This window comes from Benincasa hispida, unplaced genomic scaffold, assembly GCF_027475165.1.
Source record: "Benincasa hispida cultivar pf3 unplaced genomic scaffold, pf3_genome.v1.1 HicScf176, whole genome shotgun sequence".
Taxonomy (NCBI): Eukaryota; Viridiplantae; Streptophyta; class Magnoliopsida; order Cucurbitales; family Cucurbitaceae; genus Benincasa; species Benincasa hispida.
Genome location: NW_028326142.1, coordinates 1 through 23,484, shown reverse-complemented (window position 1 = coordinate 23,484; position 23,484 = coordinate 1). Strand labels below are relative to the sequence as shown.

Here is a 23,484-nt window from a genome sequence, read left to right as displayed (position 1 = left end):
ATGTTATGAATAATTTATTTTTATTACTATTGTTAATATAAACTCTGTTTGAAGAACTACTTTATAAAATAAATATTTAGTTAGTTATGTAGGATCTGTTTGCTTGTGGAAAAATGGTTTTTTTAAAAACTTATTTTTATTTAAACATCCTTCGTGAATATTTATTAAAAAAAACATTTAAAAAGTTATTTTAAATACTTATCAAACATTTATTTTTTTTTAAAATGACTTATTTTTTAAATTAAACACGTGAAAATATATTACAAACACACTTTAGTTTATTCTTATCATCAGCGTGAAGAAAATACATCAAAATTATCTCTCTGTTTAAATTTATGCAGTCAGTTCTACATATTTACATTTCATGATCCCTGTAGGACACCCTTGAAACCATACAACGTGCTTCCTTTTGCATGAACCTGTAGGAAATCTTCAACAAAATTATAGAATCTGCTAATTAGCCACAACTTGAACAGAAAAGCAAACATTTATTCTTGATTTATAAATGTGGACACAATGAGACCCTACCAAATAGTCTAGAAATCACATTATGCCCTCTCAGTGCTTGGCCACAAAACTAGACAACTCCAATCTTCAATTTCTTATTCATCTGCATCGAACTGGAATCACTTGGCACCAACATTGCCGACGGTTGGCCGAAAAGATCAGGAAACAGCTTTGTGATCTCATCTGCACGCACATATAACACACAACTCAAACACTCTAAAACCTTAAGAAGTAGCAACTGGCCTCAAACTCATTCTGTAAAACTCAAGTTCCAAACAAAAGCGAGATCTATAATCATAAGAAAAACACAGTAAAAGAATAAACAAAACTCAATGCATGTCACTACTCTTCCTTCGAGACATCAATCAACTCAGAGCTAGGAGGGCCATCGAGGATTTTGAAGGGGTTTTTGAGAATAGAGGGAAAAGGGTGAGGTTGATCGATACGGTGAGCTTGGACTTCACTATACACAGTAGAAACACGGCCGATCTCCGACGGAGAAGATGCAATGACGGGGGAAACATCGGCATTAGCGATGAAAGGTGGAGACATTGGTAGGAGAGAAATGAAAATGAAAATGGGGAGATAGGTAGAGAAATGAAAGATTGAATCAATGAAAGAAGTGGAAAATTGAGTGTTCGACAAGGTCAAGAAGATGAAGAAGGACTCGACTAGAATAAGAGGAAAGAGCTTGTGGATGAAATGGATAACACTCTAAGAAGGGATTTCGGTTCTTCAAAAGCTCCATATGAGTTCCTGATGTGAGGATTTGGCCAGCAAGAGACTAGAATTTTTATGGCTAAAACAACGAGAGAGAGAGAGGGTTTCAATGAAACGGAATTTTTCATTGAACAAATGAAAAGAGATATTTGGTCTCCAAGCGAATGTAACAAATTTAATCTACTTTAAAACACATTTGGTCTCCATGAAATTAATAAATTTGCATACAGATAAAGACCTCCACCAACATTTGATGAAAACCCAACCTTAGCAAAAAGAAAAGGCTTACAACAAATCCCAACCAAAAACACCTGGAGACTCTAGTGGAAAAGGGACAACCAAGGTAAATATTTAGAACTCGGCTATGCTCCACAAAACTTGCCACTTTAGGAGGTTTTTTGCAAGACATGGAAGGTATTAATAGTTCCCAAAGAACCAACCAAGAAAATAAATGAACTTTCGATGGGATTTTTAGTTTCCACCAAGAAGTGAGAACGTAAGAATAGCAAAACAAATAAATAGGCACTTCACAAGAGGACTGAGGACCCAGACGACTCAAAGAGAACTTTCATATAAACAAGAAAAGAATAAAAATGTACAAAATATTGAATGCAATATAACATGAAAATTGACTAATTTGAAAGTAAACAAGAAATTGAACAAAAAAAAAATATAACAAAATGGTGTTTCCATATATTTTGTCTGTAACTGATTCAGGTGCAGTCTGCCCATTGCTATAAGTAAACTGAAAAGTCAATGCATTTAAGTCAGATAAACATAGATACATCATTGTTGTAGTTGTCATGGATTATAAGATAAAGATCATAATTTTCAACTAACATTTTGCAACAAAAGCATTATGCTTCATCAAAAGGTTGCATTTTTACCAATAATTTCATTTAATTAAATATAAAGGGCAGTGCAAAATATTTTTTTTTAAAAAAAATCACCTTAATACCCCAATCGTATTCAGGTCCACCTAGATTGTGTGACTTGCACTCATTATAAATCCTCCGTTGGCCTGTATAGAACCAAAAAAGATTATGCAAAAAGGCAAAGGAGCATGAGTATAAAATACAAAAAGTTAAAAGTGAATTTTTTTTATCCCCACTTGACATATTTAATCAATTCCAATTCTGATTTGTCAGTTACTAACTTAGGATTTTAATTTGAGATTCTATTCTGGAGATGAAAATACCCACGAACTAAAATGTCATCTCTTTTTCTTTGTCCATGCCCTATAGAATCATAAATCACAATCCTAAACAACTAATCACTCAAAGAACCGATTAAAAGAGAAATAAAATAAGTCAAAAAATAAAGATCAGCTAGTTTCAAGAAATCAAGGAACAGAAAAATCATAAACTCAAGTGTGACATAATATTTGACAAAGACTAATTCAAATATTTTTTAAAACAATGATAAGATAAAGAGCTAGATTTTAAGATAGAAAAATATTCTAGGCAAGATTTAGAGTTAATATGTGACTAAATCACTCAAATTTAATAGCCTGAAGGTAAAAGACTACTACAACTTTTTCATACCTTTTAGTGTGTTCTTCTACTCCGTAACTTGAATTGGGGACAAAAATAAAGTGATTCAACCTAGCAAAAAAGTACATGATGAACTAACCAAATACAACAGTCGTAACAATTTTTTATATTGTTTAAACTAACATCCACACTAATCGACACTAATGACCAAGTTACTTAACTAATATTTCAATATTTTAGCTTTAATGACATTTAGCTATAAACTAAATAATAATACATGAAGTATCAAATTTTAACAAAGGGCAAACAAAAAGAGAGAAAGAAATAGAAGAAAGGAGTATAAATGGAAATGAGATGAAGAAAACAGAAAAACAAAAAGATATTGAGATACAATCATATGAATGGAGAAAATTAAGCAAGAGATGGAGAAGATAGGAGAAACAGAGATAGAAAAAGAAAGAAAAAGGAGAAAGAAGGACAAGAAGAAAGAAATCAAGTGAAATACCATAAGATGGAGAGAGAAACAACTAGCCCTTCGTTTCGCCAACAAAGAAGTCATCTTTGACGATTTCTCATTCCTTCTTTACCGAGCCGCCTCTCTTCGCCATTCGAAGTACTACCTCTGCCTTCCCTTTTGAGAACATACCCAGGAGCCCTCATTTTCCAATAATTAAAAGAAATACCATAAAGCTTCGTCTGTGATTTTGTCGGCCGACCCTTTACAAGACAATACTGAGCAAAAATATACACCAACAAAATAGACATTACAATGAACTTAACACATTCATAATAATTCATGTAAGAATGGAAACTACAAAGAAGTTAGATATCTCACTTCCAACTATGGAATTTGACCCGAGACTTAATTAAAATATCTTATCCAAATTCTGAAAAATAGGTTCGATTTTCATCAATTTGGTTGTGTAAGATACCTATATCCAGATCACCTGCTCCATTCTTCTTTTAGATTTGAACTTGCATAATCAATGGTAGGATTCTGATCTGACCTCCTCACATGACAAATGGAGCGGCGTGAATTATAATATAAGACTGGGAAGGAGATTAAAGGAAACGACATTTACTCTAGAAAGAGATCATATTACCATCTAGTTCCACCATTGTCTTCTTGATCACGGGCTTGAACTTACTTGCCAAACGAATTCTACCTTTAGAAAGAGATCATCAAATGATAAATATTAAACTAGACTTCATGAAGATGTTCTATCAATCCAAAGCCTTTCAAAATTGTTAAGTGAAAAGATACTCCACTTTTACATGATGATACTCCACTTTTATCCTTGTTTTTCTGATCTTACATGCACATTGACTAGTCTTTATAGTATTGTGTTAGTAACTATTAAGTTATTTGGATACTCAAAAAAAGAAAAAAAAAAAAACTTTTAAGTTTCATCAACTAGAAAATTGTTGTCTTTTTAATATAGATTGGAGAGTTTTTTTCTTCTTCCATTTTTTTTCTTCTAGTGAACTCCATTGTTCTCATTTTGGCTGGATAATTGATACTCTGTTTGTCATTTCCCTTCTTATTCCCCATAAAACATATTCTAGAAAAAAATTATTAACTTGTTATTCAAGAAAACATGAGAACAGGAATGCACGTTTTCATGAAAAAATCATATCGTGTCTCCTCTCCACGTCCATTAACGAAGTTAATGGAGTTCTGCCAGCCATCCAATCTTCAACTAGAGCAGCCAAAGTTCCTACCTGGTATGCATAACTAGTAAGTAATAAAAACGAGGAAAAAATCTATGGAGGAAACTGATATCAAGAAAAAGAATGAAAGGTTAAAAGGTTAGAGACTAAAATGATCAGAAGGTACAAGAATTGGGACAGACAGATCGATGATATTGTTCCAGTTTTTCCACTCTGGAGGAGAGCTCTAGCACTGTAACCCAAACCATGACAATAAGTTGAATCAATGTTCGTGGGTAAACCACACATCCCTTCGTACGTATAAGTCAAAAGAAGAATTAAACAGAGATAACACACAGAGCACTAACCAGCAAAGTACACTTTTTCTGTAGATCGAGCATCAACCATCACATTACCAATCATTTCTGAATATATCTGCATAAACATCAGCAGAGCCTATTAAGAGTCTCATCTCATGAATGCGACATTCCATTTTTTCCTTGAGTTCTTGAAGAAACTACTTCAACTTTGCAATAGTCTCCAAAGTTCAGTCCAAACGGAATATGAATTCTAAAGCAATTACAAAGAGAAATGAGTACCTTACAAGCAGAATCAAATCCAAAACTTGTGGGGACCTCTTTGCATTTAAGATCACCATCGATAGTTTTTGGGCAACCAATTACTCGGGTTTTCAAATTCTTACTCCTAATTTGAAAACAACAGAAAGAAGGGGAATATAAATAACAGAGTCTTGCACACAAAAAAATGGTACCCTAGAGTAATTAATTACTCAACCTTATATTTCTGCAATAAAAACAACATATAATAGCTTATCCATATACGACAATGAGAGTGAGAAAGAGAGTAAAAAGAAGGGAGGCAATAAACAAATTTCATAGTTCTGAAAAATACCTAAAGTTTTCAGCAAGGAGACAAGCATTTGTGTTGGAATCATCTCCCCCAATTACAACAAGGCCATCCAGATCAAGATTCTGAGCAGTTTCTTTAGCTTGCTTAAACTAAAAATAGAACCGAACTATCAATTAATGCCTTGACTACAACTAAGATGTCTCAAAATGAAAATTCTAGGCAGATAGAGTTTCACCTGATCTGGAGTTTCAATCTTATCCCTCCCACTGCATATCATATCAAAACCACCCTGATAAAACAAAAATGCATTTAAATCAAGAATTGCATTCAAATGGCAATCACTTCGCATCAAAACTGCACATATTCACACTAACAATTCTAACAAGCGAAAGCTAGAAATCCCTTCAAGAAAATTAACCTGATTGCGATACGGGTAGATAAATTGTGCAGTCAGCGGATCTTCTGGTAAGTATTTAGAATATTGACCATGATAGCAAGGCTGACATTCTCACCTACCACGTTAGACGATAACGACTTATCAGAGTGGGAATCCCACCAATAGTCAGTGCACGGCTCTATAAATAGAGCCTTGACGCCATGAAGGAGGGATGGACTTTTATACCCAAAGATTGAGATTTGCACGAGAAAAAAATTCCACCTCCATATTTCACCCCAATTCTTAATTGAAGCTTCCCCGAAGTAAGAGACTACAAGGGCTTTCTGCATTCATCCAACCATTATATCACTAGCAGCCTTAACATTCATCTGTGGGAAGCAAGAGATTACTAACAACTTCCCTTCACCTTATCTCTTTATCTTTTTAGTTGTTGTATTGCATTTTGTTTAAGAGATTGTTCATTTGTGTATTCAACAACTATTTTAATATCATCATGTTCACTTTTATCATCTTATCTATCCTCACTTTCACTTTATCTCTTGTTATAAGTAACTAATTCTAATGGGGTAAGGGTGAAGATTAATATCATGATCTAAGTAGAATCTGTGGAAGTTATTTTGTTTGCTTAATATATGAATATTAAAATGATTGCCTATGAGTACTCAATGAGTCAAGTAGTTATGACTAACTACCTGAGAAGGAAAGTAGTTGTGGATCTCATTAAGCAAAGCAAGAAATATTTTTCAACCCCGAAGCTTATTTTCTCTACTTGTGTATGTTAAATAAGATTAAGTGTAAGTTAATACTAGGTTGTAGGGAAAGCTTGAGGATGCTAAGGAAGGAAAGAAAAATGATTTCAAGTGTTGTTTACTAAGGGCTCTCAAGTGTTAAGTGAAAGAGTAAGAAGGCTTGGTTAAGGAGAGAAATTTTGACTAAGTGTTGAAGGTCATGGTGCATTGACGATCATGCTGAGGTGTGCGACAGCCTAAGAATCTTAAGGTTAAGATGAAAGCTAGTGGCGTGAAGAAGGACATTGGCTAAGTGTTGGCCGAGAAGACGATGCCATGCGCTAGCCGAGACTCACGTTGAGGTTAGGTGGGCAAGAACGCGTGCATGGGCGAGGATGCCTTAAGCGATGCGGCTTGTGCGTGCGTTGGTGTGCAATGGTCGGGCAAGGATGTGTGTAAAGTAAGGCCATGCGATGATCTTGAGACTAGGCATCGGGTGCGAGAAAGGGCGCTGAGGCGTGCATTGGCTGAGAGGTGTATGCGTCCAAGTAAAGCCATGCGTTGGTAAGAGTTAGGAAGCTATGCATTGGTGATTAGGGGAAGCTTTCAGCTTAATCACCAATTGTAGTGGCCAGTTGTCGAGATTAGAAGGTTTAATGTTGACTTAGTGGGATAGGTGGCAGCCTAAGTGTAATTAAGGTCATGCATCTCTTAATCTAAAAGGGAAGCCTCAGTTCAAGAACTTGGTTTGGACAATTATCTCGTGCTAAAGGGGTGATTCCACAGCCATTTGAAGGCTTAAGGAGTGTAGATGAAGCTCTGAGGTTGCTGGAAGGAAATTCATAAGAATTCAAGTTGAAATCAGAAGATTTCCTCAAGAGGTCAAGCTCTCGGGTGATTCTGAGCAAGGTGTGAAGATTGAAAAATTCTGACCAGATCGTGAAGAATTTGAAGCTCAAATTTTAAGATAAGTTAAGACATTTTAAAACAAGTTTGTAGAAGGGAAATTCCCGAAATAATGTCTGGAAAAATAAGTAAATTCAGCTTGAATTTGAATTTGGATTTTTGGATTGAATAATCATGCAACTGCAACCGTTGAACATGCAGGCAACTCAACCGGGCAGGCTACAGATGTGCGCAAAGGCAAAATGACGCAAGGCATTGCATGGGTGTGTACGCTAGGTTGCACACGAGGGTTGTACAAGTGTGCACGCGAGACGCTGCATGGAAAGGTTGAGTATGCATTGAGGCGCGCAGTTGCGTTAAAAGACAAAATTTACTCCTCGTGCTTAGAAATGTGTCTTCGTTGGCTATCCTCTCCATCAACGTGGGTATAAGTGTTCTCATCCACCCTCCCACAAGTATTTTATTTCGATAGATGTCACCTTTCTAGAGGATCAACCTTTCTTTCCTATTAGTCATTTTCAGGGGAATAGCTCTAATGAAGAGACTAACTAGTCCCAATCTTTGTTCTTTTCTGATTCCCTTCCTAATCCTATCTTGAATATTACCGACACTGTCTCTGTCTTACCTATCAAATAGGTCCATGGATAATATACTAAAGGAAGAATCTCAAGAAGGAAATTGGGCCACCTATTGTTTCTCCGGTAACGATCTATGAGTCCGAACCAACATTAGCCCAAGGTGAACTCATACTTCTGTCTCTAATAACCTCAATATTTGTGTTGAGAATGAAAATGATGCTCATACTCGTCTCTGATAATATTGGTATTTGTGCTAAAAATGATATGTGTACTGTGGAAGAAAATAGCAAAACTAATGATAGCAGTAATGATTGTACTAAGAAAGTTGTGGCTGATATGGCTGGGAATAAACGAGTTGAAGCAACTATTCCAGGTAGTGATATTGTTACAGGTGAGGTGAGTTAGTGGGAAAGGCACTAAAGGATGTGATAAACAAATAAATGGCAATCATAAGGAGTTGGCCAAGTAAGAAATATTGAGGTTCTACAAGATGAAAGTGAAGCTTAACAATCTCAAACTAGCTCAACTGAAGCTCGTGGTGAAAGAGATCATATTACCATCTAGTTCCACCATTGTCTTCTTGATCACAGGCTTGAACTTACTTGCCAAACGAATTCTACCTTTAGAAAGAGATCATCAAATGATAAATATTAAACTAGACTTCATGAAGATGTTCTATCAATCCAAAGCCTTTCAAAATTGTTAAGAGAAAAGATACTCCACTTTTATCCTTGTTTTTCTGATCTTACATGCACCTTGTCTAGTCTTTATAATATTGTCTAAGTAACTATTAAGTTATTTGGATACTCAAAAAAAGAAAAAAATAAATAAACTTTTAAGTTTCATCAACTAGAAAATTGTTGTCTTTTTAATATAGATTGGAGAGTTTTTTTCATCTTTCATTTTTTTTCTTCTAGCGATCTCCATTTGTTCTCATTTTGGCTGGATAATTGATACTCTGTTTATCATTTCCCTTCTTATTCCCCATAAAAAAAAATTCTATAAAAAAAATTATTAACGTGTTATTCAAGAAAACATGAGAACAGGAATGCACGTTTTCATGAAAAAATCATACCGTGTATCCTCTCCACATCCATTAACAAAGTCAATGCAGTTTCGCCAGCCATCCAATCTTCAACAGAAGCAGCCAAATTTCCTACCCGGTATGCATAACTAGTAAGTAATAGAAATGAGGAAAAAATCTATGGAGGAAACTGATATCAAGAAAAAGAATGAAAGGTTAAAAGGTTAGAGACTAAAATGATCAGGAGGTACAAGAAGTGGGACAGACAGATCGATGATATTGGTCCAGTTTTTCCACTCTGGAGGAGAGCTCCAGCAGTGTAACCCAAAGCATAGCAATAAGTTGAATCAAAGTTCGTGGGTAAACCACACATCCCTCGTACCTATAAGTCAAAAGAAGAAATAAACAGAGATAACACACAGAGCACTAACCAGCAAAGTACAATTTTTTTCGTATCATCTCATGGCCATTCGCTCGTACCATTGGTAAGTTTACATTTGAAAGTCAAGTAGCTGTAAGCCTAACCCATCACTTGATTGGCCATTTTCTTTACGAGTTCATAATGGAAGTCTAGATACTTGATACCCCTAATTATCAAATATGAATTTAAAAGATCTTAATGCATTTACCAACATGCATGTTTTTGAGTTCATAACTTATTTGCCTACTACCCAAGTGCTAAATATAATATGTGTTAATCACTAAATTATTAAACAGGAGGGTTTAAGTAAAACAGCAAAAGTTCAAGCACGAATAGAATAAGTACCCAAAGAAATGTGACTACCCCTTGAATTGGCCGCCCATTATATGCACCTTGTTGCCTTCTCTTTTCCAACTCAATTTCATGGAAAGACATGTATAAAACAAAAAGAAAAAACAATTACTTGGACAGGAGCGTTAAAGTAAAACAACAAAAGTTCAAGCACGAGTAGTAAGTTTCATTTTCCATAACCTATCCTCATCTATAATATTTATTTTTCCATAACCTATCCCCATCTATAATATCATGGGCAAGAATTTCATTGAGTTCCGAAATAAGCTGTTGCACCTGTAGAAAGCGGGTTATAAATGATATCAGTTCAAGAATGACATATTGATCCCTTTAGACTCTCTCTTTAGACTCTCTCTCGAGTAGCTCTTTAGACTCTCTCTTTAGGTTCTCCATTTTCTTTATGTTGTGCTCGACATCCCTTTAGAGCTACTCGAGAGAGAGAGTCTAAAGAAAGAACCTAAGATTTGAAAGAGCTAAGTTAGAATCTAGACTCGAGAGTGCAATGATTAGAACTGCATAAACAAAAGATAGGAACCTAGAGATAAATTCTGTTTGCCAACCTGCATCGCATGCATCCTAGAGATAGGTATGATATTATGTGGTCGCCTTATATGTGTATGTGTCATTTTTTCATCGCATAAATAAGAATAGAGGCTTATGTGTAGGTCCTATAGTCTTATCGCATATATCGCATGCGTTCTAGCATTAAAAGTCGTAGCATTCGCATCGAGAGATGATTTACTATTGTATGTGTGTTGCATGATCGCATAGCATGAACGCATCCTAAGAAGTGTTAGCCGAAACTCTTCTCAACCCATTCACCGCATACTTATCGCGTCCCGTTTTATAACTCTTTTCGAACTCCGCTGTATTTGTTTATTTTTATTACCACAAACAACATTCCCAATAACTACTTGATTTATTTGGTTACCGCAAATTCTTCTGAGAAATTACCACCGCATATTTTTTCCCAAGTCCCTGTGTTCGACCCTGGACTTACCAAGAAACTCAGTGGGGTTTACACTTGAATTCCACTGAGAAAACTTAAGTGCTCAACGCATTTTCATCCATAATTCCACCTCATAAAATAACGCATCAGGGTGCCATGGATGGGCGGTGGAGCTGACTCTCCCGAGATCTAGCTCCGATCGTAGGCTTTGGTCGTTTCTCGGAATGGAAGAAGGAGATGAAGAATTCTCAAGCCTTCTTCTCACGCATTTGTCTGGATCGCAGGGAAAAACTCTAGATAAGTTGACATTCTGCTCACCGGCTTCTTTATATAGAGATTGGATCGCCGACAGCATTAATGGACTGCTCTGATTCTGACATTCGCGACGCGTTAGTCCTTTCTAAATCTCTGCTGCTAATGGCGTAGTAGGTGAAATGTCAACATCAGTTTTTTATTTTCCCAAGATGTACGTTGATGCGTTCATTCCACCAACCTTGCGTTGATCCCTCTATTATGCGTTATCGTGTAGCCGCAATCTTGTAGTGACCGCATTCGCTTAATACCGCAACTTCGACACGGTGATCGCAATCGCTTGACGAGCGCAACTACCATGCGATGGACGCATGCCTCGCCTTCATTTTGGCTTGCCCCCACATGTGTCATGCGGACATCCAATTACGAGCAAGACGCTCTTTCTCAAACTAGACTCATACATACTTAGCAGCAGAATTGCGGTATTTGTTTATGCGTTGATCCTGGCGACTTACTTTCGTTTCGGCTTGCCCCCACGTGTGTCTTGCGGACATCCAACTACAGGTATGTGTCATTCACAACTTAACTCTTATCAACATGTGTTTCTCCATTGCGTTGGCAGTGGAGTTGTTATTCTAATTTTCCTTTTTTTTCTTCATATAGCCAAAAATAGCAAGGTTGAAAATAAATACCTCACCCCAAAATTTAAAATGCGGCAATGTCCTCCTTGCCAATAGATTGAAAGAAGTCATCCAATGTTCTTAAGAAGTTTGGTAAAGGATCAGTTTGAAAGAAACCTAGCAGACCACTAACTTTTAGAAACATTTCTTGAGGTGATTGTCCTAAAAATAAGTTGACTCTAGTATATAAAAAAAAAAAAATAGATGCATGTGATTCATCTTTGAAATCATAAATGGCAAAGAGAAAGCATGCGGCGACTTACTAAATTTATCAATGTTAAATGATTGCGGTAATCAAACAGGATGCGGTGATAAAACTTTCAAAATTAAAATACGATGCGATGGTGCAGAATTTGGAATAGAGTGAAGGAAAAATACAACCCCAAAATTTGCGCTATCGTCGGCATTGCCTATCGATGCCTCTTTCTTTGCAGCGATCTTCCTTTGCAAACATTGAGAGGGTAATGATAATAATAAAGTAGTTGTATCTTCATGCAGCGCCTTCGCAATCATGTGTCTTGTTCGTTTGCAAAGAAAACATTGAGAGGGTAATGATAACAATAAAAGAAAGTTAGCAAAAATTTTCTCACCCTTTTTTCTTTTTTTTGGAAAGACGTAAAAGCAAATATATGATAACAGGTAATAATAAGGTGATGAAAGTTCATGAAGTATTGATGCAGAAAAAGGATATTAAAAAAGAATGCATCCGTGATGAGGTCTTCACATAGTAGCTCAGGGACTACTTATTCCAAGCTGGGCCTTTCACGTCCACGGTGGCATTTTCTTCTTCTCTCGTTCTTCCAGAATCTTGACTGTTTTAATCCGGAGCTTTTCTCGATTGATGTTTATTATGATTTCCTCTTTGTGCACATTACCAATCATTTTTTAATATATCTGCATAAACATCAGCAGAGCCTATTAAGAGTCTCATCTCATGAATGCGATATTCCATTTTTTCCTTGAGTTCTTGAAGAAACTACTTCAACTTTGAAAGAGTCACCAAAGTTCAGTCCAAACGAAATATCAATTCTAAAGCAGTTACAAAGAGAAATGAGTACCTTGCAAGCAGAATCAAATCCAACACTTGTGATGGGGAAACATCGGCATTAATGATGAAAGGCAGAGACATTGGTAGGAGAGAAATGTAGATGAAAATGGGAAGATAGGTAGAGAAATGAAAGATTGAATCAATGAAAGATAGGTAGAGAAATGCGATATTCCATTGTCTTCTTGATCACAGGCTTGAACTTACCTGCCAAACGAATTCTACCTTTAGAAAGAGATCATCAAATGATAAATATTAAACTAGACTACATGAAGATGTTCTATCAATCCAAAGCCTTTCAAAATTGTTAAGAGAAAAGATACCCCACTTTTACATGATGATACTCCACTTTTATCCTTGTTTTTCTGATCTTACATGCACCTGTCTTTATAGTATTTTGTTAGTCACTAGTAAGTTATTTGGATGCTTAAAAAAGAAAAATAAAATAAACTTTTAAGTTTCATCAACTAGAAAATTGTCGTCTTTTTAATATAGATTGGAGAGGTTTTTTTCATCTTAAATTTTTTTTCTTCTAGTGAACTCCATTGTTCTCATTTTGGCTGGATAATTGATATTCTGTTTGTCATTTCCCTTCTTATTCCCCATAAAAAATATTCTATAAAAAAAATTATTAACGTGTTATTCAAGAAAACATGAGAACAGGAATGCACGTTTTCATGAAAAAATCATACCGTGTCTCCTTTCCACGTCCATTAACGAAGTCAATGCAGTTCTGCCAACCATCCAAATCTTCAACTGGAGCAGCCAAATTTCCTACCTAATATGCATAACTAGTAAGTAATAGAAACGAGGAAAAATCTATGGAGGAAACTGATATCAAGAAAAAGAATGAAAGGTTAAAAGGTTAGAGACTAAAATGATCAGGAGGTACAAGAAGTGGGACAGACAGATCGATGATATTGGTCCAGTTTTTTCACTCTGGAGGAGAGCTCCAGCAGTGTAACCCAAAGCATAGCAATTAGTTGAATCAAAGTTCGTGGATAAACCACACATCCCTTCGTACGTATAAGTCAAAAGAAGAATTAAACAGAGATAACACACAGAGCACTAACCAGCAAAGTACAATTTTTTTCGTATCATCTCGTGGCCATTTGCTCGTACCATTCGTAATTTTACATTTCAAGCACGAATAGAATAAGTACCCAAAGAAATGTGACTGCCCCTTGAATTGGCCGCCCATTATATGCACCTTTTTGTTTTCTCTTTTCCACCGCAATTTCATGAAAAGACATGTATAAAACAAAAAGGAAAAACAATTACTTGGACATTGTCGTGTGGTTCTCTTTCAAGCAACAATTGTTCTTGGATTGCTTGTGGGAAAAATTCAAAAAAGTAATGAGATTGAGTTAGTTTCTTTTTCCATAACCTATCCTCATCTATAATATTTCTTTTTGCATAACCTATCATCATCTATAATATCGTGGGCAAGAATTTCATTAAGTTCCGAAATAAGCTGTTGCACCTGTAGAAAGCGAATTATAAATGATATCAGTTCAAGAATGAAATATTGATCTCGAGAATCTTGGGTTTAGTGGATAGTGAGCATACAACCAAAAGAAATAAACACAATTAGTTACAATAACAAGAGAAATACCTCCGGAATGAAGTCAATCAAACCCTCAGGAATAAGTACAACACCATAATTAATAACCAAGTTCAGAACATTTACTAATTACATCGACAATGTAGTCTGTAACGTTTTTCAAGGTAAGCTTCTTAGCCGCAACCTGCAAAACACATTGTAAATTCGATGTACCCTATAAACTAAAGCTCTATTAATAAATGAGTCAACATTCAAAACAAATTATTTTTTGTCTGGAAATTTTTTCGCCTGCATACATTCAAAACCAATAAATCTCCATGAGTCAAATACAACTAGGTGGTATAGACCAAATTTTTCAATGCAGACAAAAAAAGGCATCCAATATCACTTAGGCAATTGAATATGATATGGGATGTCAATACTTAGTTCCATTGCACCATATTAAAAGTTTCAACCTAATTCCATGAATCCTTTGTTTATCACAACTTTTCATCTTTACCCTTAAGTTTTGTTTGATATTTACCATTCCATGTAAAAATGCAAGAAGATAAAATTCTCAAACAGGATATGTTAACGGACTCAACAATTTCAGTTTTCATAGTTACATAGTATCTGTTGCAGAGATTATTAGTTATTACTGAGACAAAATCTAATTCTCAAAGAGAATAAACTACCCTAGGGTTGCATGTGGAGGTAAATGCCCCTCTTGACAAAGATTTCTATCTGGTAAAGCATGTGGAGATAAATGTTGTCCTTGACAAAGGTTTCTATCTTAAGTAGTTTAAATAAAGCAACTACTTTTTCTCCAATAATAGTAATATTTGGATGAGTTTGCAAAGCACACTCCAGTGTGATGTGAAAAGCAGCACGACCCATAAGCCGTCCAACTGTGGATATATGTACACTTTAATGTCATATGATAATAAACTTGAAACTTGAGTGAGAAACAAAAAGGTATCAACATCACAACAATGAAAAAGTACAACCTCACATTAGGTAGGTCAAATAGAGAAGGTTAATAAAATTGAGCAGCCGTGAAGTGCACTGTATTTTACAGATAAAGCAACAAGATGGGATTTATTATTTATATTATCTATTTATTTATTTATATATTTTTTAAAAAAGTGGACATATCTGAACTTTAAATACTGGTAATGTCAATAATTCAGTTATTATGAACATGTCAGCACATCAGAACTATTTTTAGTTTCAATTTCATTAAGCAAAATGCTTACAGTGGTAATATTTTCCTGTAGATCGAGCATCAACCATCACATTACCAATCATTTCTGAATATATCTGCATAAACATCAGAAGAGCCTATTAAGCATCTCATCTCATGAATGCGACATTCCATTTTTTCCTTGAATTCTTGAAGAAACTACTTCAACTTTGCAACAGTCACCAAAGTTGAGTCCAAACGAAATATGAATTCTAAAGCAGTTACAAAGAGAAATGAGTACCTTGCAAGCAGAATCAAATCCAAAACTTGTGGGGACCTCTTTGGATTTGAGATCACCATCAACAGTTTTTGGGCAACCAATCACTTGGGTTTTCAAATTCTTACTACTAATTTGAAAACAACAGAAAGAAGGGGAATATAGATCATAGAGTCTTGCACACAAAAAAAAATGGTACCCTAGAGTAATTAATTACTCAACCTTATATTTTTGTAATAAAAATAACATATAATAGCTTATCCATATATGACAATGAGAGTGAGAAAGAGAGCAAAAAGGAGGGAGGCAATAAACAAATTTCATAGTTCTGAAAAATACCTAAAGTTTTCAACGAGGAGACGTGCATTTGTGTTGGAATCATCTCCACCAATTACAACAAGGCCATCCAAATCAAGATTCTGAGCAGTTTCTTCAGCTTGCTTAAACTGAAAAATAGAACCGAACTGTCAATTAATGCCTTGACTACAACTAAGACGTCTCAAAATGAAAATTCTGGGAAGAAAGAGTTTCACCTGATCTAGTTTCAATCTTATCCCTCCCACTGCATATCATATCAAAACCACTCGGGTAAAACAAAAATGCATTTAAATCAAGAATTGCATTCAAATGGCAATCACTTCGCATCAAGACTGCACATATTCACACTAACAATTCTAACAAGTGAAAGCAAGAAATCCTTTCAAGAAAATTAACATGATTGCGATACGGGTAGATAAATTGTGCAGTAAGTTCTACATATTTACCATAAAAGCTAAGTTTTCGATTGGGCTAATATTATAAGCCTTCGGGCTTAAAAATGGTTGTTTCATTGTTTTTTCATTTTAATTTTGTAGGTCCATTGTCTTGAACGTGTCGCAGTTGTGCCCTTAAGTGTCCAGTCGTGTCAGGGCGTGTCAAAAATTAAAAAAACAATAATGAAATAAGGCGTGTCGGACACATGTCGGCGACGTCAGGACGTGGCAGTGTCGGACACATGTTCGACACCGACACTTGGCCACCTTAGGAGTGGCAATGCTTTATAGATAAATAGAGGGAGTGGGGTTGGGAAGTGGGTGTCAAATTTTTTGGAATTTCATTTGGTAAATTTGGGAGAGACTAGCCCTCTCGTAAGGTTAGGTTGTCATGTTACTTTTATTATATAGCATATTTCCATATTTGAGTGTTCTTGAATTTTCTTGTTCTTAAGAGCTCTAATTAGGAAGTATCCTAATAAATTGGTATCAATGCTCGTTCTTTCTTGGGAGTACTGTTTTTTTCTTTCTTTTTTTCTTTTGGACAATGGGAGAACAAGAACCATAGACATGAAGCGAGTGCCTAAAACGAATTGCTAATCGCAAATGTTATATGACAGATAGAGGAGAAACTCCATGGATGTGGGAGTAACTGCAAAATTGGGTTGCAGATTGTAAGCGCATAACGACAAATAGAAAAATTCGGGAGGAGAAATTGCGAGAAACTTAAAGCGCAAAAATGGAATGAGAATTTCAAGTTTGTAAACAAATCTACAATTGACAATCATTCTAAGATTGCTAATGTCTCAAACCTGAAGAACTCTTTATGGTTCAATCGAAGATGGAAACCAAACGGGGAAGATGAAGAAGTCGAGGAGGAAAGACAAAAAGAAAACCTACCCATAAAAAAAAAGGTCGAGACAAGCAAAGAAAACTCACCGATGGACGTAAGGTCAAGGAGGCAAAGTGACAAGCAAAATAAAAACGTTTGAATGATGAAAAAGGAAAAAAGTTGGAGATGCAAGGAATGAAAAAAGGAGAAAAATACCAATGGAAAAGGTGGTGTCAGACAAATGACAACTCGATTGAAGAAGCCGAATGTGTCAAAAGTCTCCAATGATTGGACGAAGAAAATATTGCTTCTCAAAGTTGTAGTGGAAGGTTGTGTTGGGTTTTGGTAAAATAGTAAAAGTGCAATCATCCCACATCAGAAAAACTCAAAAAAGTCATGGGCTCCAAGCATTATAAAAGGAATCTATGTCTTTGGTTTCAAGTCATCTCAGTTAGAAACATTTTAAGCTTAGGTGTGTTAAGTCTTGTTAAATTCCCTTCTGCATTCTCTAGTTCAAAAATGGGAAAAAGGGTATGAGTAGTCAAAAGCTTTGAGAGTGATGTTATAATTGGGGTCGAGGAGAGAATTATTCTGAGAATGTAACAATTTTTTGCATAATGAATCTCTTTGATGGGCTGTTGTTTTCCGTTGAGTTTGAGTTTTTCACGCTAATTATTGTGTTTCCAATTTTATTATTTTCTTTCAATTTTTTAGTTATTTTTCTGCTTGTTCATGCAATAGAAGTGGAAGGTTTTTCCCAATAAGTTGACCACGATGGAGAGAGAAGACACCGGTAGTTCATTGGTTAGGGTGGCAAAGAGACTGGCAGATGGAAAAATGACAACTGACAAAAACATTGGTGGGCAAAGTCAGTGGGAGACGAGGAGATTGGATGTGCTGAAATTTGTAGATGGAAAATTATGGTGGATGGAGAAAGAGGCTTGGGGAAGGGGTGGACTTGCGTGAAAAGATGGGAAAACAAATGGTTGCTCATGTGAAATGTCAAAAGGTGTCGGCCAACCTGATAACTTGTAGAAATACAAATTATTATAGTCTTTTACTTGGAATAATGATGATAGATAAGAAGAATATGTGTCAATCTTCTTAAGTATTCATGTTATTAAACTTGTGTGAAGCATCTCAAAAACATCTACTACCCCATATCATGAGTTATGTTGCACCAAAGTGTCTATTTTGCAGACTGATCGTAGGACCTACATCGCATGTGCAAAACCCCTACCCGACGAACAAACAATTAGTCGCATGCCTCGGGATCTCAGAGTCAATACCAGCGGATCTTCTCGCAAGTATTTAGAATATTGACCATGATAGCAATGTTGACATTCTCACCTACCACGTTAGACGATAACGACTTATTAGAGTGGGAATTCCACCTCCATATTTCACCCTGATTCTTCATCGAAGCTTCGCCGAAGCAAGAGTCTAAAAGGGCTTTCTGCATTCATCCAACCATTATATCACAAGCAGCCTCAACATTCATCTGTGAGAAGCAAGAGATTACTAACAATTGCCCTTCACCTTATTTCTCTATCTTCTTAGTTGTTGTAGCCTTTTGTTTAAGAGATAGTTCATTTGTGTATTCAACAACTATTTTAATATCATCATGTTCACTTTCATCATCTTATCTATCCTCACTTTGGCTTTATCTCTTGTCATAAGTAACTAATTCTAATGGGGTAAGGGTGAAGATTAATATCATGATCTAAGTAGAATTTGTGGAAGTTATTTTGTTTGCTTAATATATGAGTATTAAAATGATTGCCTATGAGTACTCAATGAGTCATGTAGACTAACAACCTGAGACGGAAAGTAGTTGTGGATCTCATTAAGCAAAGCAAGAAATATTTGTCAACCCCGAAGCTTATTTTCTCTACTTGTGTATGTTATATAAGATTAAGTGTAAGTTAATACTAGGTTGTAGGGAAAGCTTGAGGATGCTAAGGAAGGAAAGAAAAATGATTTCAAGTGTTGATTACTAAGGGCTCTCGGGTGCTAAGTGAAAGAAGTGTAAGTTAATACTAGGTTGTAGGGAAAGCTTGAGGATGCTAAGGAAGGAAAGAAAAATGATTTCAAGTGTTGATTACTAAGGGCTCTCGGGTGCTAAGTGAAGAGTAAGAAGGCTTGGTTAATGAGAGAAATTTTGACTAAGTGTTGAAGGTCATGATGCATTGACGGTCATGCTGAGGTGTGCGATGGCCTAAGCATCTTAAGGTTAAGATGAAAGCTAGTGGTGTGAAGAAGAACATTGGCCAAGTGTTGGCCGAGAAGAAGATGCCATGCGTTTAGCATGGGCTATGCGCTAGTCGAGCCTCACGTTGAGGTTAGTTGGGCAAGGACGCGCGCATGGGCGAGAATGCCTTAAGCGATGCGGCTTGTGCGTGCATTGGTGTGCAATGGTTGGGCAAGGATGTGTGTAAAGTAGGCCCATGCGAAGATCTTGAGACTAGGCATCAGTGCGAGTAAGGGCGCTGAGACGTGCACTAGCTAAGAGGTGTGTATGCGTCCAAGTAAAGCCATGCATTGGTAAGAGTTAGTAAGCTATGAGTTGGTGATTAGGGGAAGCTTTTCAGCTTAATCACCGATTGTAGTGGCCAGTTGTCGAGATTAGAAGGTTTAATGTTGACTTAGTGGGATAGGTGGCAGCCTAAGTGTAATTAAGGTCATGCATCTCTTAATCTAAAAGGGAAGCCTCAGTTCAAGAACTTGGTTTGGACAATTCTCTAGTGTTAAACGGGTGATTCCACAGCCATTTGAAGGCTTGAGGAGTGTAGATGAAGCTATGAGGTTGCTGGAAGGAAATTCTTAAGAATTCGAGTTGACATCAGAAGATTTCCTCAAGAGGTCAAGCTCTCAGGTGATTTTGAGCAAGGTGTGAAGATTGAAAAATTCTGACCATATCGTGAAGAATTTGAAGCTCAAATTTTAAGGTAAGTAAGTTAAAACGATTTTAAACAAGTTTGTAGAAGGAAATTTCCCAAAATAATGTCTGGAAAAATAAGTAAATTCAGCTTGAAGTTGAATTTGTATTTTTGGGTTGAATAAGCATGTAGCTGGAACAGTTGAGCACGCAGGCAACTCAACCGGGAAGGCTACAGATGCGCGCAAAGGCAGAATGACGCAAGGCGTTGCATGGGTGTGTACGCTAGGTTGCACACGAGGGTTGTACAAGTGTGCGCGCGAGGCGCTGCATGCAAAGGTTGAGTATGCATTGATGCGCGCAGTTGCGTTAAAAGACAAAATTTACTCCCCGTGCTTAGAAATATGTCTTCGTTGGCTATCCTCTCCGTCAACGTGGGTATAAGTGTTCTCATCCACCCTCCCACAAGTATTTTATTTCGATAAATGTCACCTTTCAAGAGGATCAACCCTTCTTTTCTATTAGTCATTTTCAGGGGGAGAGCTCTAATGAAGAGACTAATTGGCCCCCGTCTTCGATCTTTACTGATTCCCTTCCTGATCCTATCTTGAATATTACCGACACTGTCACTGTCTTACCTACCAAATAGGTCCATGGATAACATACTATAGGAAGAATCTCAAGAAGGAAATTGTGCCACCTATTGTTTCTCCGGTAACGATCTATGAGTACGACCCAACATTAGCCCAAGGTACTCATACTTTTGTCTTTAATAACCTCGATATTTGTGTTGAGAATGATAATGATGCTCATACTCGTCTCTGATAATATTGGTATTTGTGCTAAAAATGATATGTGTACTGTGGAAGAAAATAGCAAAACTAATGATTGTACCAAGAAAGTTGTGGCTGATATGGCTGGGAATAAACAAGTTGAAGCAACTATTCCAGGTAGTTGACCAAGTAAGAAATATAGAGGTTCTACAAGATGATAGTTAAGCTCAACAATCTCAAACCAGCTCAACTGAAGCTCGTTATGAAAATCATTGGAAGAACTTTCTAAGTCAATCCAATCATGAGGCAATCATTATGCCTCAGGGACCAATGACAAGAGCTAAAAAACTTGAAGAGGGATTAAACGCTTGCTTCCAAGCTAAATTTCCAGCCCATCACGAAGAGTTGCAACCCTTGAAGCTCCAAGAGTCACTTGGGCACCCAAAAGTCCTAATGAATCTGCAAAATTCAGATTCATCCCCGTGTTTAATGCTTGATGTATTAATTTATTTCAATGTATTTACATTTATTAAGGTTCAAGAGTTTTTGTTGAACCTAGTCAATTAAGTGAAAAATTGTGTCCTTTCAAGTTGTCTTTTCAATTAGTATAAATACCTATGTAGTTTGGTCATTGGAACACACTTGAGATTGAATGAAATTTCATTAGAGTTTTTGTCTCTCAAGCTTTATGCTTTTTCTTTGTATTTTTGTGTTTAAAATGCATGTATTAGAACTTTCAATCTAGTTTGATCAATTAGATTGTGGAGAGTTCGACTTCTTAAAGTTAGTAACAAGTTCTCCTTTCTTCTTGATCATCGACCAATCTTCCAAGCCAAATATGTTTAGCTTTCTTGGGGTTGCTTATTAAATAGTTAATCGGGGTTATTCTTATTATCGTTGTGGGCCCTCAATCACGTATGAGAACCCTTTATTCTAGGTGAAACCCCACAACGATAATAAAAGTAACCCCAATTAACTATTTAGTAAGCAACCCCAAGAAAGCTAAACATATTTGGCTTGGAAGATTGATCGATGATCAACAAGAAAGGAAAACTTATTCCTAACTTCAAGAATTCGAACTCTCCACAATCTAATTGATCAAACTAGATTGAAAGTTCTAATACATGCATTTTAAACACAAAAATACAAAGAAAAAGCATAAAGCTTGAAAGACAAAACCTTTAATGAAATTCCATTCAATCTCAAGTGTGTTCCAATGACCAAACTACATAGGTATTTATACTGATGGAAAAGACAATTTGAAAAGACACAACTTTTCACCTAATTGACTAAGTTCAACAAAAACTCTTTGAGGACATACATGAACCTTAATAAATGTAAATACATTGAAATAAATTAATACATCAAGCATTAAACACGGGGATGAATCTGAATTTTGCAGATTCATTAGGACTTTTGGGTGCCCAAGTGACTCTTGGAGCTTTTAGGATTGCAACTCTTCGTGATGGGTTGGAAATTTAGCTTGGAAGCAAGCGTTTAATCCCTCTTCAAGTTTTTTAGCTCTTGACATTGGTCCTTGAGGCATAATGATTGCCTCATGATTGGATTGACTTGAAAAGTTCTTACAATGATTTTCACCACGAGCTTCAGTTGAGCTGGTTCGAGATTGTTGAACTTCACTTTCATCTTTTAGAACCTAAATATTGCTTACTTGGCCAACTCCTTATGATTGTCACTATTTGCTTATCAGAATGGAACTCTACGCTAGAGACTAAGTGTGGAATTTCTAATGGAAGGTCAGATAGAGTAAAAGGTGGAGATTCCTCCCTTGATCTTCCTATTGCCTTAAGAAAAAGAATCAAGTCTTGCCTTAAGCACCCAATGCGGAGTTATCTGTCGTATGGTAACCTTTCACCTGAGTTCAGAGCTCTTACTACAAGTCTATAAACAGTAACGATACCAAATAATTTATAAGTAGCAATGGAAATCCCCGAGTGAAAAACTACAATTATGGAAGAAATGAGGGCTCTTGAGAAAAACAATACTTGGGATCGTCTGTCTCTTCCTAAAGAGCATAAGACGGTTGGATGCAAATAGGGGTTCACCATAAAGTACAAGTCTGATGGGACGCTTGACAGTTATAAGGTCAGGCTAGTTGCTAAAGGATTTACTCAGACCTTTGGAATAGACTACTCTAAGACTTTTTCTCTGGTTGCAAAACTAAACACAGTTCGACATGGTTGTGAACAAAGACTGGCCCTTCCATCATCTAGATGTGAAAAATGTATTTCTCAATGGTGAGTTAAAAGAGGAAGTCTACATGAGTCCTCCAGGTTTTGAAGCTCAGTTTGATCACGAAGGGTGTAAGCTAAGAAAGTCATTATACAGATTAAAATAGTCTCCAAAAGCGTGGTTCGACAGGTTTACTACCTTCGTTAAATCTCAAGGTTATACTCAGGGACACTCTGATCACACTCTGCTTACAAAAAGGTCAGTGTCAGGAAAGAGTGTCGTTCTCATTGTATACGTGGATGATATTGTGTTATCCCGATGATACTACAGAGATTGACAGACTGAAAAAGAAAATGGCTAAGGAGTTTGAGATTAAAGACCTCGGAAGATTCAAGTACTTTCTTGGGACGAAAGTAGCACGATTAAAAGAGGGACTTTCAGTCTCTCAACAGAAATATACACTTGACTTGATAAAAGAAACA

At 36.3% G+C, this 23,484-nt stretch overlaps 2 protein-coding genes and 1 long non-coding RNA gene across 23 annotated transcripts; all 3 read right to left on the bottom strand.

Annotated features, from left to right (window-relative positions):
* Nucleotides 1–258: 258 nt before the first annotated feature.
* LOC150030624 (pyrophosphate--fructose 6-phosphate 1-phosphotransferase subunit beta 1-like) lies at nt 259–9,250 on the bottom strand. 21 transcript variants are annotated; one of them, XM_090309467.1, is made up of 13 exons: nt 9,125–9,250; nt 8,925–9,005; nt 5,476–5,529; nt 5,283–5,389; nt 4,970–5,075; nt 4,739–4,805; nt 4,574–4,623; nt 3,824–4,442; nt 3,226–3,722; nt 2,772–2,831; nt 2,178–2,248; nt 529–690; nt 259–430 (listed from the first exon to the last, which is right to left on the bottom strand). In XM_090309467.1, exons 2-8 carry the CDS (start codon nt 8,940–8,942, stop codon nt 4,341–4,343), a joined length of 504 nt encoding a protein of 167 aa, XP_090165593.1. In that variant the 5' UTR covers nt 8,943–9,005; nt 9,125–9,250; the 3' UTR covers nt 259–430; nt 529–690; nt 2,178–2,248; nt 2,772–2,831; nt 3,226–3,722; nt 3,824–4,340. The 21 variants fall into 21 exon arrangements, with proteins under 21 accessions (XP_090165593.1, XP_090165607.1, XP_090165609.1 ...); XM_090309481.1 differs by having other exon boundaries at nt 3,824–3,886; nt 4,302–4,442; nt 4,558–4,623; nt 8,925–9,244; XM_090309483.1 differs by having other exon boundaries at nt 3,824–3,882; nt 4,302–4,442; nt 4,558–4,623; nt 8,925–9,244.
* A 5-nt stretch (nt 9,251–9,255) lies between these two features.
* On the bottom strand, nt 9,256–14,205 carry LOC150030623 (uncharacterized). The gene is made up of 3 exons (XR_016526680.1): nt 13,264–14,205; nt 12,585–12,778; nt 9,256–12,420 (listed from the first exon to the last, which is right to left on the bottom strand). It is a non-coding gene; the product is annotated as an uncharacterized LOC150030623 (long non-coding RNA).
* A 30-nt stretch (nt 14,206–14,235) lies between these two features.
* On the bottom strand, nt 14,236–16,290 carry LOC150030622 (pyrophosphate--fructose 6-phosphate 1-phosphotransferase subunit beta 1-like). Its single transcript, XM_090309464.1, has 7 exons — nt 16,254–16,290; nt 16,108–16,136; nt 15,914–16,020; nt 15,599–15,704; nt 15,371–15,434; nt 14,934–15,022; nt 14,236–14,319 (listed from the first exon to the last, which is right to left on the bottom strand). The coding sequence occupies exons 1-7, from the start codon at nt 16,288–16,290 to the stop codon at nt 14,236–14,238; spliced, it is 516 nt and encodes a 171-aa protein (XP_090165590.1).
* Nucleotides 16,291–23,484: the final 7,194 nt, after the last annotated feature.